The sequence below is a fragment of the Macaca mulatta genome, chromosome 18, assembly GCF_049350105.2.
Source record: "Macaca mulatta isolate MMU2019108-1 chromosome 18, T2T-MMU8v2.0, whole genome shotgun sequence".
NCBI classification, from domain to species: Eukaryota; Metazoa; Chordata; class Mammalia; order Primates; family Cercopithecidae; genus Macaca; species Macaca mulatta.
Genome location: NC_133423.1, coordinates 16959297 through 16979973, shown reverse-complemented (window position 1 = coordinate 16979973; position 20677 = coordinate 16959297). Strand labels below are relative to the sequence as shown.

At 40.1% G+C, this 20677-nt stretch overlaps 1 protein-coding gene across 1 annotated transcript; it reads left to right on the top strand.

The window, feature by feature from the left end:
- The first annotated feature begins 1945 nt into the window (after positions 1-1945).
- On the top strand, positions 1946-19874 carry LOC701920 (serpin peptidase inhibitor, clade B (ovalbumin), member 6-like). Its single transcript, XM_015122157.3, has 7 exons — positions 1946-2149; positions 5158-5332; positions 6212-6361; positions 10612-10729; positions 11436-11578; positions 16505-16660; positions 18316-19874. The coding sequence occupies exons 2-7, from the start codon at positions 5168-5170 to the stop codon at positions 18718-18720; spliced, it is 1137 nt and encodes a 378-aa protein (XP_014977643.1). The 5' UTR covers positions 1946-2149; positions 5158-5167; the 3' UTR covers positions 18721-19874.
- Positions 19875-20677: the final 803 nt, after the last annotated feature.

Genomic DNA, 20677 nt, shown 5'->3' with positions numbered 1-20677 from the left:
GTCTTGAACTCCTGGCCTCAAGCGATCCACCTGCCTTGGCCTCTCAAAGTGGTGGGATTACAGGTGTGAGCCACAGTGCCCAGCCCAGGCAACTCATTTTTTACAAAGGTGCCAAGAATACACAATGGAGAAAAGAGTGTCTTCAATAAATGGTGCTCGGGAAACTGGATAACCATAGGCAGGACAATGAAACTAGAGCCCTCTCTCTCACTAGACACAAAAATAAAATAAAAATGAATTAAGTTCTTTAATGTAAGACCCGAAACTATGAAACTAATAGAAGAAAACATTGGGGAAATGCTGGAGTACATTGGTCTGGGCAAAGGTATAAGACCTTAAAAGCACAGGCAACCAAAGCAAACATGGACAAATGGGATTGTATCAAGCTAAAAAGCTTCTGCACAGCAAAAGAAACAATCAATAAAAGGAAGAAACAACCCACAGAATGAAAGTATTTGCAAATTATCCATCTGACAAGGGATTAATAACCAGAATGTATAAGGACCTTACATGACTTAATAGCAAAAATCATAATCATCATAATAATTTGATTTAAAAATCGGCAAAAGATCTGAACAGACATTTCTCAAGAGGAGATATACAAACAGCCAATAGCTATATAAAAAAATGCTCAACATCACTAATCAAAGAAATGCAAATCAAAACCACAATGAGCTATCATCTCCTTCCAGTTAAAATGTCTTTTATCAAAAAGACAGGGAATAGCAGATGCTACTCAGAATGTGGAGGAGGGGGAACCCTCTTATACTGTTGGTGGGAATGTCAATTAGTACAGTCACTATTGAAAACTGCACTGAGGTTCCTCAGAAATGGAACTACCATTATGACCCAGCAATTCCACTACTTGGTATATATCCAAAAGAAGGGATATCAATATATTGAAAAGCTAACTGAACTTCCATGTTTATTTCAGCACTACTCACAATATCCAAAATATGGAATGAACCTAAGTGCCCATCAGTGGATCAGTGGGTAAAGAACATGTGGTGTATATAGACACAAGGGAATATTATTCAGCCATAAATATTCTAAACATTCTTTTAAAAGAATGAAATGAAATCCTGTCATTTGCAGAAACATGGATGGAACTGGAGGCCATTATGTTAAGCGAAATAAGTTAGGTTCAGAAAGAAAAACATTATCAGATGTTCTCACTCATATGTGAGAAGTGAAAAAGTGTATCTCATTAAAATAGAGAGTATATTAGTGGTTATCAGAGACTGGGAAGGAAGATTAATGGTAGAAATATACAGTTTGATAGAATAATAAGATTCAGCGTTTGATAAATCAGCGGGGTGAATATGGTTTATTTCAAAATAGCTAGAAGATAATTATTTATATGTTTCTAGCTTAAAGAAAAGACAAATATTTAAAGTGGTGGACATTCCAGCATCACTGATTTGATCTTTATAAATTGTATGAATGTATTAAATTATCACATGTACCTGAAAGTATATACAGCTTTTATCTATCAATAAAAAATAAAAACAAAAAGTAAAATCCAGCTATTATTCTCCCTACCCCCAGTCATCTGAATCCTTTCTGTTCTCCATGCCTGCTCCAAAAAGGTAAACAGGGTTTTCACAGTCATTTGTATAATTTGTCAATGCCCTGAAGTCCAATTCATATCACTAGACGACTGCATAGATTTGTCTATTTTTGACTTTCGTTCTACAACGTGTAGCTTATTCGTATCACTAGACGGCTGCATAGATTTGTTTATGTTTAATTGTCGTTCTGCAATGTGCTGCTTACTTCCATGTACCAAGAATTGGCACTTTTCTGGTCACTGAAGTAATAATTCACAGTTATTTTCAAGGACACATTAACTCGGGGTAGGAATGGGGTGTAATATTGCTTCCTGATTGAAAACTCCCAGAGAGCAGCGTCTTCCTTTTATTCGCGTGAGCTTCCTCAATACGCCGCACAGGAAGCCCCAGCTGCCTGCGGGACTCGCACCGCCCTCCTACTTACGCGCCAGCTGGGCTGGGGAGGTGCCTGGCCGGGTGCCGACTCTGCCGGACTCCCTACCCCGCTAGGATCTGACAGCCGCCTCGGCCAGACGTCTTGTCCCCGCCACTCCGACCCGGTCTCTCCTCGCTTCTGGGCAGCGGCGCCTACAACTGGGGTACGTGCCTGGTTTGGGGAGCGGCTTCCACACCCTGGCACCAGGTTATCCGCTATTGCGCCTAAGAAAGGGGCAGGAAGCTGCGAAGGTGAAGCCGGGGATAGAGCCCAGCACGCCTTCCTGGACCTGGGACGTTTTCCTGGGGCTTCCGGACGGCAGGGGCGTAGCTGCGCCTGACTGAGACCCCTGCCGGTCCTGACAACGACGCGGGTGGGGAGGATGGGTGCGGATCTGGGGAGGGCCTGTCTTGGTTCGTCTCGGCTCACCCTGCTGGAGCTGGGAAACAGGTGCAGACATTCAGGCCGCCCAGCCCACCCTGCTGAAGTACTCACTAGGGGCGGGAGGAGGCTGTGACTCCTCTAGGTCCTCAGGCCGTGCACCTGGAGGCCCAGGAGGAGGCAAGGCCGCCTGCGGGATGGGGGCGTCGGGGAGCCTCTAGGTCTGTAGCCTGGGGCCACCTGGCCACAGGTGACCCTGCAGAGAGCAGTGTGTTGGAAATTTCTGAGAAGAATGGAGACCCTCAAGAGAGAACTAGGGGCGGGTCCCAAAGGCAGCCTGGACCCTGCGCCTCCCCCAACACCTTTTCCAAGAATGAGCGCATGGGTGTCACAGCCCTCTCTGGCCTCCAGAGTTTGGCCAACACCACAGCACTTTTGAGGTCGTCCAGGCCTGCAAAGATAATCGTGAGGGACATTCCACATCTGTTTTAAATGAACTCATTGCAAGATAAAATATTTCAAAATTCGTTATCCTTAAGCTAAGAGAAGATTGGGTGTGTGTGTGGCGGGGGGGGTGGGGGGGAGGGTGCATTTTAATCGTATTTAGATTTTGTCGTGTAAGATAAAATTGGCACTGGAATTAGTTTATTCTCACCCATCCCTTAAAACTCAGTTTTGGAAAACATAAGTTATAGCAAATTAATATTCAGCACTGTAGGGGTCTAATTGTGCCTGGCGACAGAAGTGTGACTGAGAGCTGTAATCTCCCGGTTGTAGTTCATAGGGCTGACGTGTTAAGTCACGCAATGTGCACTGTGATTGATGTGAAACTAAGAGAGGAAGCAAACAGTGGGCAAGAGATTTTCGCAGATTTTCGGAGGAGGAAAGAGGATAGAAGAGTGAGACTGGTGCCCTCAGTGCCTTTTGTGGGGTGGGGGTGGGAAGTAACCTATAAAGAACGGTGAGGCTTCACGTTGGGGGCACTAATTACCTGAAATGACAGGAGGGAAATGCAGGGCTGAGAAATACGGGCCTTGGTCTAAATCTGTTTACAGAATGGTTTGATTCCCCTGATGCCAGTACCCACCTTGGCAACCAACCACCCTCCCTCCCCTAGCCAGCTACCCAATAGCAGACCAGTGTCTCACCCCTACAGGATCTGATGCTCAAACGCAGGGACCCACAGGTTCTGTGAGGGAATGGAGGAAGGCACCAGGCTAGAAACCAGCTAATGGCCAAGTGAAAGTCCCCTCAGTCCCCCGATCCCACCTGCTTCCATACCACCAGAAGATTAGTGTCTCGAAAAACCCACTGGTCTCAGAAAAAAGACCTTCATTTCCTGGTTCCTCAACAAAATCTCATTGCAGTGAATCACCTTTCCCTCCCATAGCCTCCACCCTTACAACCAAAATGACCTACCCATGTAAACAGAACTTCTAATCAGTGTTTTCATTTTAAACATGGACTGGAAAGTTCAGCATTTCTGGAAAAGCCCATGTATGAAGAGAGAGATCTAAATAGTAAGAGCAAACACTAACCACCATGGCAAAGACATCTGAGAAAGTGAGGCAGCACCAGAGGCAGAAGACAGCACAATAAAACTATAATTGACGTTCTCTAGGGAATTAAAACTGAATGCTGTGAAAAAGGAATAAAAGGGCATAAGTAGGATTTTTCGGAAATCAAAATTTTACTAGCTTAAATTTTAAAAATTAATAGAGGCCAGGTGTGGTGGCTCACACTTGTAATTCCAGCACTTTGGGAGGCTGAGGTGGGCGGATCACTTGAGGTCCAGGAGTTCAAGACCAGCATGGGCAACATGGTGAAACGCCGTCTCTGCCAAAAAATGCAAAAATTAGCCAAATATGGTGGTCATGCCTGTGGCCTCAGCTACTCAGATGGGTGGAGGGACCTGAGACAGGAGGATTGCTTGAGCCTGTGAGGTCAAGGCTGCAGTGAGCCGTGATCACAGCACTGCACTCCAGCCTCGGTTAATCCCAGCTATTCAGGAGGCTGAGGCATGAGAATCACTTGAACCCGGGAGGTGGAGGTTGCAGTGAGCTGAAATCACGCCATTGCACTCCAGCTTGGGTGACAAGAGCAAAACTCTGTCTCAAAATACATAAATAAATAATAAACAAATAAAGCATCTGATTATTAGACTTCATAATTAATGCTTAAACATTAAAAAAATGACTTACTTGCTGTGTAAGCAGTATGCTTTACAGTTTAAGAAAAAAATTAGGTTTATCATATTGGAAAACAATAAGTTGATCAATAACTAAAGTATAATAGTAGGGAAAGTTGTTCTCTGCTTGTGAAAATTCTTTTTTGGTAATGAAAATTTTAGACTTTAAAGAATGCTGCACTCATCAGCAGACTGAAAGACTGAGAGATGAAAAATGGGATTGATAGGTTCTTCATATGTGGTTGAACATATAAAGTAATTACTAAAAATGTTTGACTGATCTGTAGAAAATTTAGGGGAAAATTTGCCAGAGACACATTGAAAACTAAAGAAATGAAGAAAAAGCAATATTAACATAAGGAAAAACAGCTAATGCCCCATTTCTTTGCTTGTAAAATGCAGATATTTACAGCACCTACCTCATCACGTTGTATGGATTAAATGAAATTTTGCAAGAAAAGCCCTAGTGTAGTTTTTGCATGTGTACCTATTTGCTCACTGAACAAAAGTATTAACCATATTTATTAATAAATAAGAGTAAAAATACAATACATACGTAAGCCCACATTGATGTAATGTTGTTTTAAAATCCATTGTTTCAGGTTCACTGTCATGGACGCCCTATCAGAAGCAACTGGCATCTTTGCATTAAACCTTTTGAAAAAGCTAGGGGAAAACAACTCAAACAACATATTTTTTTCACCCATGAGCATGTCGTCAGCCTTGGCCATGGTTTTCATGGGAGCGAAGGGAAACACTGCAGCCCAGATGTCTCAGGTACCTAGAGCCACTTAAAGACAACAATAAATGCTACTACTCAGTTGAGCTCTTCTTCTACATTTCAAGTCCCAAACAAATTCCTCTTTTAACAGACAGCTTTGATAGTATCATAGGATGTGGATGGAGAGTTGGCAGGATGGAGCATGTTACCACTGCCTGACCATCTGTGGTGACTTGGGATTACTCATGTGGGTGCTTCTGCAGGCTACTGGGCTAGAAGGTCCAGGAAGGTCTCACTCACTTGTCTGGGTCTTGGTGCTGCTTGGTGGCTGGGGCCTTAGTTCCCTACAAGCAAGTCTTCCCATTCCTCCAGGCTTTTCTGTGTATCATTGCTTTAGGACAGCTTGTGCTTCCTTACACCATAGTAGCTGGGTTATGAGAGAGCAAAAATGGAAGCTGCTAGGCTTTTTAAGGACAGTATCATGTCTGCATTCTGTTATTCAGAGCAAGTCACAGGACCAGCCTAGATCCCACAGGAGGGGAGAGAGACTCCATCTTTTGATGTCAGGAGCAGCCTGTGCATGCAGAGATGGAACATATGGTTGGCAGCTGTGTTTTCAGACAAACTACCACAAATAGTGAACATAAATAACTAGATACATTTTGTTAGGATTTGCAAAAGGCATTTCCACTCATACGAATACTTAGAAAACTTTGGTTTCCTTTAGGAAGTAATTATAGGCAGGACTGAGAAGAGCTATAGGTAGGGAGACTGGGTGGCTTTCAAGACACTTTTCATCTGTAATTAATCATCATTTAAGCTACAATAAGGATCTGTAAACCTCTTAGTGCTAAGTTTAGTGTTGTGCCTATTTCTTGAAGTCAGGGAATACTGAAAATGTTATTTTCCTGTTTTTTTGTTTTGTTTAATTTCAGGCACTTTCTTTTAGTAAAATTGGAGGTGAAGATGGAGATATTCACCAAGGTTTTCAGTCACTTCTCACTGAAATTAACAGAACTGGCACTCAGTACTTGCTTAGAACTGCTAACCGGCTCTTTGGAGAAAAGTCTTATGACTTCCTCTCAGTAAGTCATACTTGTTTTTCATTGGAGAAAATAAAGATAGTAATGGGTGATGGACAGTAGTAGAAAGAATGTGGGCTATGAATTCATACAGGTGGGCCTGAATCCAGGACTTCATTCAGGAACCTCACACACTCATCTGATTCCATTTTATCATTTATAAAATGGGTCTTAGAGCAAATACTGCCCAGAGTTTTGTGAAGCTTTAATGAGATAATCTTTATAAAAGAATTTACACACATTTACAATTGGAAAAGAATCAGCCAAAACAAAGAAATGATCAAAATGAGTATTTCTGGTATTTGCTTTGCAGATATTGTTAACGTTTTTGTGCATTGTGACACTTTCTTAATGTTTTACACATTTTAATATTTTGATTTACTTTTTAGACACTGAAAATCTTTTAAAGCTTATTTTTGGCTAATTATACTGGTTGTATTTGTTGACAGTGCTTTTATGACATTTAAATTTTAATTTTATTTTTTAAATGTATTTATTTATTTATTTATTTTTGAGATAGAGTCTCACTCACTCTGTCGCCCAGGCTGGAGTGCAGTGGCACAATCTCGGCTCACTGCAGCCTCCACTTCCCGGGCTCAATGATTCTCCTGCGTCTGACTCTCAAGTGGCTGCAATTACAGGTGTGTGCCACCACACCTGGCTAAGTGTTGTATTTTTAGTAGAGATGGCGTTTCACCATGTTGGCAAGGCTGGTCTTCAACTCCTGACCTCAAGTGATCCGCCCGCCTTGGCTTCCCAGAGTGCTGGGATTACAGGTGTGAGCCACTGTGCCTGGCCATGACATTTTTATTTTTAAAAACCAAAACTGCTCAAGTAATTTCTTGATATATGAAAACACATATAATGTATATAAACCAAGAGTCCTCATCAACATATTTCCAACCCCATTACTCTCCTTTTCAATGTCAGAGCTTTTATAGATTTGAGGTGTATCCTCCTTCACATCTAGAAATTTTGCTTTGTGAGTTTTCCCCCCATATAATATTATTATACTATACATATTGCTTTATACTTTGTGGTCTTTTACTTAACAATGTGTCTTAAATTCTTTCCACCTCAGTCTATGTGAATCTGCATCACTCTTTTTAACCATTTTCTGATATTCCTAAGTACGGTCATATCTTGATGTAGGAAACATTTCTTTCCTTGATGAGCATTTCAGCTGTATTTAACCGGGGCCATTACAGACAGTAATATCCTGTACACAGTTTTGTTCGTATGTGCGTAAGTTACTGTCTAAGATGGATTTGCAGAAGGAAGGGAATGAAGCTTTGAAGTTTTAATAAATACTGCCAAGCTGCTCACCAGGGTACTGTCGCCATTTTACGATCCCGAAGGCATATTTGTAGAGTGTTCATTTCCACCCACCATCAGCAACACCGCATATTGTTAACTTTTAAAGTTTTTGGTTGTTAGTGGAACTAAACAATTTTTCTTATGTTTATTGAGCATTTCTATCTTTTCTGTGAATTACCTATTTACGTATTATTTTTCACATTTCCCCATGGGGATGGATGTCTTTTTCTTACTGATTTATAAGAATCATTTATGTTTAGGATATCAGTCTTACTGTGTTGTATGGTTTTATTCATTATTTTTCAAACATGTTTCAGACTCTAATTGTTTCAAAACGAATTGGTATAAAGTGAAGGTTGTAAGGCATAAAGTCAAATATTTATAAGATTTGTGTATGGTATTATGATTTTTACAGCTTATTTTTGTAGTCTTAGCTACTATTAACTTTATTACCAGCTTTTTATTAGTTTTCTATATAAAGACAACCAAAATGTTAACAAACAAATATCCATTTTTGGTGACTATTTTAAGAAAATCATTGATATTTTAAATGTTATTTTGATACTGAAATGTAAAATCAAGAGATGAGAATTATTTGTCATCTGTTTCTCATTAATTAATTAATTAACTATTCTTATTTCCAAGAATCTGGCACCAATAGCAATATATAATTAGATGTTATTTTACTTTGACTAGTGATGGCTTGTAAAATAGTAACTTAAAATAGCAAACAATTATTTTAAAACATGTTTAATAGATAGAAAGATCACCTAGGGGTGCAACAAGTCATCAATATGTGAGATTCATCAGTTTACTTTCAGATTATTTCTCATATTGAGAGATGTAAACAATTTCCAAACCACTGAAAAACAAGCAGAGCCAGCAATTTTGGCAAGGCATGAGTTATGGGAGGGTTACGTGAAATAATGTACATAAATCAGTTACGTAGTGCCTGAAACATACCAAGAATTCAAAAATGCTACATGAAAAGGTGATATTTCATAGGAATTCAGTTATCTTGTGAGGTGTAGCTATTACTGCTTCCTTGTTCTACAGGAGAGAACATGGAGGCATAAAGAGATTAAGAAAATGTTTGAAGGTCACACAGCTAGTAAGTTGCAGAAATTGTGTTCCTAACTACTGTCACATTTCCTCTCCAATGCTATGCTGAAATAGAAGTAGAAAATTCTGTAAAAACAAAACAAAACAAAACAAAAAAACCCCACAAAATTCTGAAAAGGGGAATTAAATAGTTAGCTGTGAGTAGTTTAAGGGAAAGTTTGGAAAACAATTCTATAGTGCATGATCAATAAATTAGTTATTTCAGTCCATTTAATTTCCACCAAATTTCTTTTTTTTTTTTTTTTTTTTTTTGAGACGGAGTCTCGCTCTGTCGCCCAGACTGGAGTGCAGTGGCCGGATCTCAGCTCACTGCAAGCTCCGCCTCCCGGGTTTACGCTATTCTCCTGCCTCAGCCTCCCGAGTAGCTGGGACTACAGGCGCCTGCCACCTCGCTCGGCTAGTTTTTTGTATTTTTTAGTAGAGACGGGGTTTCACCGTGTTAGCCAGGATGGTCTCGATCTCCTGACCTCGTGATCCGCCCGTCTCGGCCTCCCAAAGTGCTGGGATTACAGGCTTGAGCCACCGCGCCCGGCAATTTCCACCAAATTTCCTGCTTTTGTATGACATAATGTAGGTTTTTGTTAATATCATAATCCTACAGACTATAGTAACTAAATATAGTTTATTTATTTATTTACTTATTTTGAGACGGAGTTTCGCTCTTGTTGCCCAGGCTGGACTGCAATGGCACAATCTCGGCTCACAGCAACCTCCGCTGCCTGGGGGAGTTCAAGCCATTCTCCTGCCTCAGCCTCCCAAGTAGCTGGGATTACAGACGCCTGCCACCACGCCCGGCTAATTTTTTATATTTTTAGTAAAGACAGGGTTTCACCATGTTGGCAAGGATGGTCTTGATCTCTTGACCTCGTGATTTGCCCACCTTGGCCTCCCAAAGTGCTGGGATTACAGGTGTGAGCCACCGCGCCCAGCATAGTATGAACTTTTTTTGCAAAGTTGATTGTAGTCTGAAACATTCACTATCTATATGTGGTTACTAAAGTTTCCATGAAATTAATTAAAATTAAATAAAATTAAATGTTTAGCTCCTCAGTCCAACTAGCCACATTTCAAGTGCTCAATAGCCGATGTGGCATTACTTGGGACATTGCAGATTTACGCCATTCTCATCATCCCAGAAGGTTCAGATGGAGATTGCTGGTCTAGAATTGTATATTTTTCCAATATAATTTATGGAACGGTAGACTCATATTTATATTCTGTTGTTCTAAAATGAAGAGGCAGCCATAGCACTTGCTGTGTTAATCCTCACTCAACAAATTTAATAGTTTGTAGGAGTGTCAGATTTTATAGTCACAGAATCTCAAAGCCTTGAAAAACAAAGTTGAGTTCAACTATGTTCTTACTCATTTTCTGCCTGCAGGATTGGTCTATTTCTCATAAAGGAGTGTTGAAATCTCCAATTATAAAAGTGAATTTATTTGTTTCTTCTTTTAGTTCTATCAGTGTTTGTCTGAAGTATTTTGATGTTCAATTATTAGGTGCATGCAGGTAAGGATTGCTAGGTCTTCTTGAATAATTCTCTGTGTCTTTAATCATGTCATTGATGCACTGCTATTGTCTTCAGGGATCCAGCAGGTCATGAAAATTATTTGATACGCAGACCACTATATTACTTAGTTTACAAGCTAAGAGTAAATATTGCTGAAAAGAATTTGAACTTTTGGTTAATTCCTTATATTTGTAAATGTATGCTAAATCATAATATTATTGATTTTATGATGTGGCACAATGAAGAAGTAAGCTGTTGGTCTTGTTTCTGTAGCTATAAAATTATGTTGCTTGGTTTATCCTAGTGTTTTACAGATTCTTGCAGCAAATTCTACCAAGCAAAAATAGAAAACCTTGACTTTGTTAATGATACAGAGACTTGCAGAAGACACATAAATGCCTGGGTTGCTGATAAGACTGAAGGTGAAAATATATCATTATTCTCTTTCAATAATATTTTAACAGTTTTATAGTTAGTTTCTTTACAAAATTGTCAAATATAAAAGGAGTGATTTTTTCTCTAATTATGCAAATCTTAAAAATTTGCTTCTGAAATATTGCCAATGGATAGAAATTTTCTCTAGCTTTATCCCCACTCTTACCAAGTATCTGATGTTTCTCAATATTCAGTACGTTTCTTCCAGAACAATCTACATTTCAATTGACTTCTTTTCTGGTTAGTACTAAGTAGGTTTTATTTTCATTAATAATAATAAAATTTCCTACTTCCTAATTTAAACTGTTCTTTACACTTGCTACAACTGCTCACTTTTTTGACAATTCTTTGTTTCTTTCTTTATGCCATAGTCACCAATTATTCCTTTCTACCTAATCTATTATCAGTTCATCCTCTGCCTATAAATATCTGCTTGTTTGTTTTATGCACTCTTTTCAAGTTGTGGAATTCTTCTTCCTAGAGCTTATATTCAATTTCAACTGTTTGTTGCAGTGTTGTTACTATGGTTGTTTTAAGGACAAGCATCCCTTTACATGGTTATATTTCATGACACCATGAACTGCTTTCATGCATAGTTGCCTTCTCAAAGAGACCACACAATCTGAATATCCCTCCTGATACAAGCATCAAGGAATACATTTAGGTAAATGGTTCTTTAACTCTTCTTTACAGGTAAAATTACAGAGGTGCTGCCTCGAGGTTCAGTTGATTCATTGACTAAGCTGATTCTCGTGAATGCCATCTACTTCAAAGGAAACTGGGATCATTCATTTGAGAAATACAAAACTAGGGAAATGCCTTTTAAAATCAGCAAGGTGAGTATTTTGCACTATCAAAGGTGATTTTAGAAACTGTCCTATTGGCTTTAACACCTGCAAGAAGCTTAACTTCAATAACTTTGACTGGACATGACCCTTCGTTAGTTCAGCAGCTGGACTCCCCTCCAAACCTTGAGACTTTTCTCCTTCCCTTTATCTCTGTTTGGTGTCTCAACCAACGTGGTTACATACTCCCAGGCCTCTGGTCCAGCACCCTATCTCATCTCATCTATACTGGGTACTATCTATACCACAAATCTGAGCGTACAGAGTGTACAGCCACTGGCTTCCCAAAGCTTGTGAGATAAAGTTCAAACTCCATGGTATGATGTGATCCTTCATGATCCGGATCCTGCCTGTTTCTCTATCTTCATTTCCCTTTGTACCTTCATGCTCCTTTCTTTCTGCCAGCGTTCCCTCCGAGATGCCTTTCTTGACAATGCACCTCCTCCCCAAGCTGTCTCCTCCTCTAAGCTGTCACAGTGACCCCTGCCTGTCTCCCTGGTGGCATTGGAGTGGCTGAATCAGGTGTCTTCTTTTCCTGCTCTGCTTGTTGCTGTTTGAGTGTAGAGAATGCTACAAGTGCCTAACACACACATGTACTCAGTAAGTACTGAACCAATGAATTATGTTTAGTCTTTTTTTAATAATAAAGATATTAAACAAGCACAAATTTTTGCTTAAAACCAAGTGAGCAAAAACACATACACAGGGCAGACAGAGTTTAGCTACCTCCAATTTTGAATATATTATTTGCAGAAGGCTCTTTATCTTTCTCTAAATCGTGTTTATTCTTTCTTGTTTAACTCTAGAAATGTTTGGACATACACAAAAGTAGACAGAATATGTTAATTAAGGTAATTACCGATCATTGACCATTAGTTAAATCTTTCAGGCCAATGTAAGTCAAAGTCTTCAGTTTCTCAAGAAATGTATTTTTTTTCTAGCTTTATTTTGAAATGAACTGTCATATTTTCTCCTGGCAAAATATTTCTCTCCTTGAAATTTATTTTAATAAGATGTATGTTAGGATATCATTGAAAACCCTGCTCATAGTGTTTACACTCCTGAAGTTCATCTCCCTTAACAGGAAGTCTGGAGGTGGTCAGAGGCCAGGGCTGATGTGGGATGTTGGTGAAACTTCCAGGGACCAAACCTCTCTATTTCCGCTATGTCATTTTTAGAACATTACCTATTTCCTCATGGTCTCATGATAGATCAGGCATTAAGCCCACAACGCAGGCAAGAAGTTAGAAGAACATATACCCACTAATGGGATGGCTGGGTCAAATGGTATTTCTAGTTCTGGATCCTTGAGGAATCGCCATGCTGTCTTCCACAATGGTTGAACTAGTTTACAGTTCCACCAACATTGTAAAAGTGTTCCTATTTCTCCACATCCTCTCCAGCACCTGTTGTTTCCTGACTTTTTAATGATTGCCATTCTAACTGGTGTGAGATGGTATCTCATTGTGGTTTTGATTTGCGTTTCTCTGATGGCTAGTGATGATAAGCATTTTTTCATGTGTCTGTTGGCTGCATAAATGTCTTCTTTTGAGACGTGTCTATTCATATTCTTTGCCCACTTTTTGATGGGGTTGTTTGTTTTTTTTCTTGTAAATTTGATTGAGTTCTTTATAGGTTCTGGATCTTAGCCCTTTGTCAGATGACAAGATAGAAAAAAATTTCTCCCATTTTGTGGGTTGCCTGTTCACTCTGATGGTAGTTTCTTTTGCTGTGCAGAAGCTCTTTAGTTTAATTAGATCCCATTTGTCAATTTTGGCTTTTGTTGTCATTGCTTTTGGTGTTTTAGACATGAAGTCCTTGCCCATGCCTATGTCCTGAATGGTATTGCCTAGGTTTCTTCTAGGGTTTTTATGGTTTTAGGTCTAACATTTAAGTCTCTAATCCATCTTGAATTAATTTTTGTATAAGGTGCAAGGAAGGGATCCAGTTTCAACTTTCTGCTTATGGCTAGCCAGTTTTCCCAGCACCATTTATTAAATAGGGAATCCTTTCCCCATTTCTTGTTTTTGTCAGAGATCAGATGGTTGTAGATGTGTGGTATTATTTCTGAGGCTCTGTTCTGTTCCATTGGTCTATATCTCTGTTTTGGTACCAGTACCATGCTGTTTTGATTACTGTAGCTTTGTAGTATAGTTTGAAGTCAGATAGAGTGATGCCTTCAGTTTTGTTCTTTTGGCTTAGGATTGTCTTGGCAATGTGAACTCTTTTTTTTGTTCCATATGAACTTTAAAGTAGTTTTTTCCAATTCTGTGAAGAAAGTCATTGGTAGCTTAATGGGGATGGCATTGAATCTATAAATTACCTTAGGCAGTATGGCCGTTTTCACGATATTGATTCTTCCTATCCACGAGCATGGAATGTTCTTCCATTTGTTTGTGTCCTCTTTTATTTAATTGAGCAGTGGTTTGTAGTTCTCCTTGAAGAGGTCCTTCACATCCCTTGTAAGCTGAATTCCTAGGTATTTTATTCTATTTGAAGCAATTGTGAATGGGAGTTCACTCATGATTTGGCTCTCCATTTGTCTGTTTGCTATAAAGACACATGGACAAGTATGTTTATTGTGGCACTATTTGCAATAGCAAAGACTTGGAACCAACCCAAATGTCCATCAATGACAGACTGGATTAAGAAAATGTGGCACATATACACCATGGAATATTATGCATAAAAAAGGATGCGTTCATGTCCTTTGTAGGGACATGGATGCAGGTGGAAACCATCATTCTCAGCAAACTATTGCAAGAACAGAAAACCAAACACTACATGTTCTCACTCATAGGTGGGAACTGAACAATGAGAACACTTGGACACAGGAAGGGGAACATCACACACCGGGGCCTGTTGTGGGGTGGGGGGAGGTGGGAGGGATAGCATTAGGAGATATACCTAATGTAAATGACAAGTTAATGGGTGCAGCACACCAACATGGCACATGTATACATATGTAACAAACCTGCACGTTGTGCACATGTACCCTAGAACATAAAGTATGATAATAATAAAGAAGTTAGAAGAACACAAGGGGTGGTGCAAAAGTCTTCTCCTCCTGAGGCTCTACCATTTTACTCATAAAAGGAAACTTTTTCTATATTTCACTGGCCAGAATTGTTTTACGCTTTAAGGAGGTGCATAATTATATCTTCCATTCTAGCCTCTATACTAGAGAAAGGCAATATAAAGTAGTTGCAATGGGTGTAAGAATACCAACCTATTTGGTTCCTCAAAGAGCACAGATTTTGATTTGACATTACTTCTTTCATTTTAATTCTAGTTAGTACTTCTCTTCCTAAATAAAACAAAACATCTACACAAATGCATATTTACTAAATAATTCAGTTAATATAGAAGACCAAGAATGGATCCTTTTCTATTGCAAGGCTAGAGGTTTGGAGGTGAGGAGAGGAATTCTCTAGGCCAGGAGTTGGCAAACTATGGACCATGGTCAAATCTAGCCCACCACCTATTTTTATGCATATAATTTTATTCAAACAACCATGTTCCTATGTTTACATATTGTCTCTGGTTATTTTAATCCCACAACAGCAGAGTTAAGCATAGATTGGGGGTCCTGAATCTGAAAATCTGAAATCTGAAATGCTCCAAAATCTGAAACTCTTTGAATACCATCATGATGCACAATTTACCAGGATTTTGGCTTTTGCTCTGAGTCAGAAGGGTTTTCAGTTGAGGAGTGATGTGACTTAAGTTTTAAGAGTCCCTCAGACTACTGTACTGAGCATAACCACAAGGAGGATAAGAGCAGAAACAGGGCACCCAGGGCTAGGATGATAGCAGTGAAGGCAGCACAGGTTAGATTTTGGTTACATTTTACAAACAGGGCTGATATAATTTGCTAATGGGTCAGATCTGTAGTGTGAGAGAAAGACAGGAGTCAAGGTTAACCCCAGGGCTTTTGAAAACTGGAAGGATGGCGTCCCTGTGAACTGAGATGGGGAAGAAAATAGATGGCACAGACCTGGAAGGGAATGGGGGAACCCAGAGTTACATGTTAGACTGGAGGTTTATTTTATATGTTCAGATGCAGATGTTGAGTAGGCAGCAAAATGAAATGTCTGAACTACTGGGGTGAGCTCCAGGCCAGAGGTGCAAATTTGGGTTTCCTATTTAGATTCATGACACTCAATGAAATTATAGGGGAGAAAAGAAATCTTTTTCTTTGATCTTCCCAGGTTCTCTGGCTGGGGCCCTAATAAATTAGAATAACATAAGACAATTAACAAGAGAAAAACAGAAACTTATTAACATGTGCATCCCGCATACCCATGGGAGAACTCAGTGATGAGTAACTCAAGTGGGTGGTTAGAATTGGTGGTGTATTTACCTAACTTACTAGGGGAAAGGGAGGGGAAGGAACGGCACTTAGGGAAAAAGACATGACTTTGGGGAAGGAGAAATGGATCCTTCAGAGTAGAATAGATGGCAGATGTAACAGTCAAGTGACAATGTCTGGCTGGGTGTGTGCAGAGTTCTCATCTTTAAGAAAATTAAGGTTGTTCCCAAGGAATTAACCTATGACAATTGAGTTCTTTTGAGGCCTTTGGGAGGCTCTGCTTTTAAGTAGTTAAGATATTTCAGGAACTCAAGTGCCTTCAGCTCAAAATAATTCGTAAGCCAAAGTGGTGTATTTTGGGGTGGCATATCCTGATTCCCTTCAAGATCACCAAGAGAAAGTAAGGTAAGAATTGAGCCATGGGAACCCCAGCGGTTGGAGATCGAGGTAATGAACATGACCCAGTAAAGGCAGGGGCTAATACAAGGTTCTAGAGACCAAGGGAAGAAAGCATTACCGCAGACAGACACTTGCCAACTCTGTTGATTATGTCCAATATTCAACTCTTGTGCTTCAACTTAAATGGTTAACTGTTTTCATTATAGAACAAAGGAAAACCTGTGCAAATGATGTCTCAAAAATCTACTTTTAAAATTACCTATGCAAAAGAAATATTCACCGAAATTCTGGTGCTTCCCTATGTTGGAAAGGAGCTGAATATGATCATCATGCTTCCAGATGAAAACACTGATTTGGAAACGGTAATGAGTGTTCAAAGTATGCATTGTATCATAGTAAAGGCTTTCAGATGATGCCTTTTAGGAAAAAACTTTGAAAATGTGCTTTGATCAGTGTTTCCTTGACATATTTGGCCATATGCCCTTTTCTGTTTTTATGGTTACATTCAGTGGGATGGTTTCTAAGTGTTGAACACCTTTTAGAAAATACTCTCATCCCAGAAAGGACTCAGGCTGGGGACAAACCAGGTCAGAGTTCAAGGTCCTGCTTTACAATTTAGAAATGTGTGCTTTCTTAGCTTTTCCTCTCCATGAAAACTGATGTCAGTACTTCTCTGTGAGGGTTATTGTAGGCTAAAGGGGATTGCCTATACAAGGCATTTGTTTCGATGCACAGAATATGACATTGACTAATATTAGTAGTCTTCTCTCCAGCCTTGCCCAATAGTTGTGAGTCTTCCCCTCAGAAAGCAGTCATTGGGGAAGAGCTGCTGTGACTCTATGCATCACCAAAGGATCTTGTTAAAATGTAGATTTGGGTTTAGTAGGACTGGGGTGGAGCCTGAGATACGGCATTTCCACCAAGCTTCCAGGTGATGCCGAGGCCACTGGGCCATGGAGCATACTGAGTACCAAGTTTGTAGAGAGTCAATGAAGACTTTTAGCAGGGCAGTAATTGGCTTTTTAAAGAAAGCTAATCCTTATGGCTGCAACGGACAAATTGGAAGGAGCGAGAATGGAGGAGACATATCAGAAAGCAGGCGCCGTGGCATTTCAAACAAGACATGACAAGGGCCTGAATGAAGGCAGCAGCAACAAAGGTGGAGGAAAGGCCGAAAGGCCTAGAGGTTTTGGAAGTTAAATGAACAGAAAATGGTGATGGATTCATTAAAAGGGAGTTTGGGTGAAAGCGGAGACAAGTCTGAGATGCCCTACATCAACATGCTTTTGTTAAGATACAACAACCAACTTGATTTATTTATTTTTTTGAGACAGAGTCTCACTCTCTCTCTGAGACTGGAGTGCAGTGGCGCGATCTCGGCTCACTGCAACCTCCGCCTCCCGGGTTCATGCCATTCTCCTGCCTCAGCCTCCCGAGTAGCTGGGACTACAGGCGCCTGCCACCACGCCCGGCTAATTTTTTGTATTTTCAGTACAGACGGGGTTTCACCCTGTTAGCCAGGATGGTCTCGATCTCCTGACCTCATGATCCGCCTGCCTCGGCCTCCCAAAGTGCCGGGATTACAGGCGTGAGCCACTGCACCAGGCCAACGACCAACTTTAAAGAGGACAGTCATTCTCTTACAAATGTACTCCAGGTTGTAAGTGTCTGCCTCAGGGAAAAGGTTTGGCAGTTTCTGGAATTTAGGAATCAAAGCATTGAAATATAAAGTCATCTCCTACCTGAATGGTTCAGCATTCACGTGCTCTCTTCCATATGTATGCTGTCCAGTATAGTAGCCACTAGCCACTTGGGATGATGTACACTTATATCGACGAAAATTAAATTTACAAAACAGGCCTTTCTTGCACTATCCACATTTCAAGTGCTCAGTGGCCATATTAGGCTCATGGCTAGCACATTAGGCAGCTCAACTGGAGAGTGTTAACATCATAGAAAACAGTCCCATTGGACAACACTGACCTAGATGTTTAAATCTCCAACTCTCTTGTTTTAGGTGGAGAAAGAACTTTCTTATGAGAGATTCATAGAATGGACAAACCCAGACAAGATGCATGAACGAGAGATGGAAGTTTTCCTTCCTAGATTTAAACTAGAGGAAACTTACAACATGGAGGACGTCCTTCGCAGTATGGGCATGGTCGATGCCTTTGAACAGGACAGGGCAGACTTCACAGGAATGTCGTCTAAGAAGGATCTGTACTTGTCCAAGGTCACGCACAAGTCCTTTGTGGAGGTCAATGAGGAAGGTACAGAAGCAGCAGCTGCTACTGCTTGCAGGATAGTTCTCCAGGGCTTCCGAATCATCCCCACATTCCGTGCAGACCATCCCTTCCTTTTCTTTATCCAGCACAGCAAAACCAATGGTATTCTCTTCTGTGGCCGGTTTTCCTCTCCATAAGGAAATAGTAGTCATTGGATATAGTCCTTCTCTTTTCTCTAACTGATCTACTTTTCCTGTATGCTTTACAGTATGCCTGCAACTCAAAGTGACATTACTATTATTGTGGTGAAAAATGAGGTATTGGGAACCTGATTTTGAAATTCCTTGTTCAGAATGCTTGTGTGTGTTTGCATATTACATTTTTTCTAGGCCCTGAACTTGACATCCCCCAAGGATGTTGTGGTGACTTTGGCAGTGGTATTCCTAAACATTTACCCAAATGACTCCCCTTAAAATAAAGTGTCTCTCCATCCTCACTATTCTCCCACATTCCAACTGTCAGAGCTAAGTCCTGTGTCTTTACTTTGTGCAAGGTGTCACCCACATGTTCAGCTGTGCTGTTCTTCTTACAAGCACAAGATAGATGTAAATGTTACTTCTTCTCTGCTCAATAGTATTGACATAGGAACCCATTTTTAAAGGGAGAATAGAGAGTGAAATGGAGATGAGGGAGGAGGTGTGGTGAGCAGGCCTCAGATTCTCAGAAGTGTCCTCTATTCCAGAAGGTTGCCAGCTCTTCAGAAGCCATTACAGAGGGTGAGAGAGCAGTTAACTCAGACCATGAGAATTCAGTCCAATTTCCCGGGTATTTTTGTTTTAATCATAGTTTGCATTCATAGCAATTGGTGGGTTACAACCTTTTCAAATGTGGAAGTATCCCATTTCCCTGAAAATTTAAAACTGCTACAAAGAGGAAGAGGTGATTGTATATGTTCTATTACAGTAATGTAGTTTGAGACAGCTTCATGGGTAGACATTGCATGTCTTCCTATTTTATTTCAAATATTTACTGAAAAGGCAGGTAAGCTGTCTGTAGCCATTTGTGTTACAGGCTTGAAATGCAACTGCTGTTGACAAAATTCAACAGCCCTTTATGCTAAAAACTCTCAATAAATTCGATATTGATGGAACGTATCTCAAAATAATAAGAGCTATTTATGACAAACCCACTGCCAATATCATACTGAATGGGCAAAAACTGGAAGCATTCCCTTTGAAAACTGGCACAAGACAGGGATGCCCCCTCTCATCACTCCTATTCAACATATTATTGGAAGTTCTGGCCAGGACAATCAGGCAAGAGAAAGAAATAAAGCTTATTCAAATAGGAAGAGAGGAAGTCAAATTGTCTCTGTTTGCATCGCTTCTCGGCCTTTTGGCTAAGATCAAGTGTGTGTCTCTGTTTGCAGATGACATGATTGTATATTTAGAAAACTCCATTGTCTTAGCCCCAAATCTCCTTAAGCTGATAAGCAACCTCAGCACAATCTCAGGATACAAAGTCAGTGTGCAGAAATCACAAGCATTCGTATCACCAATAATAGACAAACAGGGAGCCAAATCATGAGTGAACTCCCATTCGCAATTGCTACAAAGAGAATAAAATATCTAGGAACACAACTTACAAGTAATGTGAAGGACCTCTTCAAGGAGAACTACAAACCACTGCTGAAGGAAATAAGAGAGGACACAAACAAATGGAAAAACATTCCATGCTTATGGAAAGGAAGAATCAATATTGTGAAAGTGGCTATACTGCCCAGAGTAATTTATAGATTCAATGCTATCCCCATCAAGCTGCCAGCAACTTTCTTCACAGAATTAGAAAAAAACTACTTTAATGTTCATGTGGAACCAAAAAAGAGCCCACACTGTCAAGACAATCCTAAGCAAAAAGAACAAAGCTGGAGGCATCATGTTACCTGACTTCAAACTATACTACAAGGCTACAGTAAACAAAACAGCATGGTACTGGTACCAAAACAGAGATGTAGACCAATGGAACAGAATAGAGGCCTCAGAAATAACACTACACATCTACATCCATCTTATCTTTGACAAACCTGACAAAAACAAGCACTAGGGAAAGGATTCCCTATTTAATAAATGATGTTGGGAAAACTGGCTAGCCATA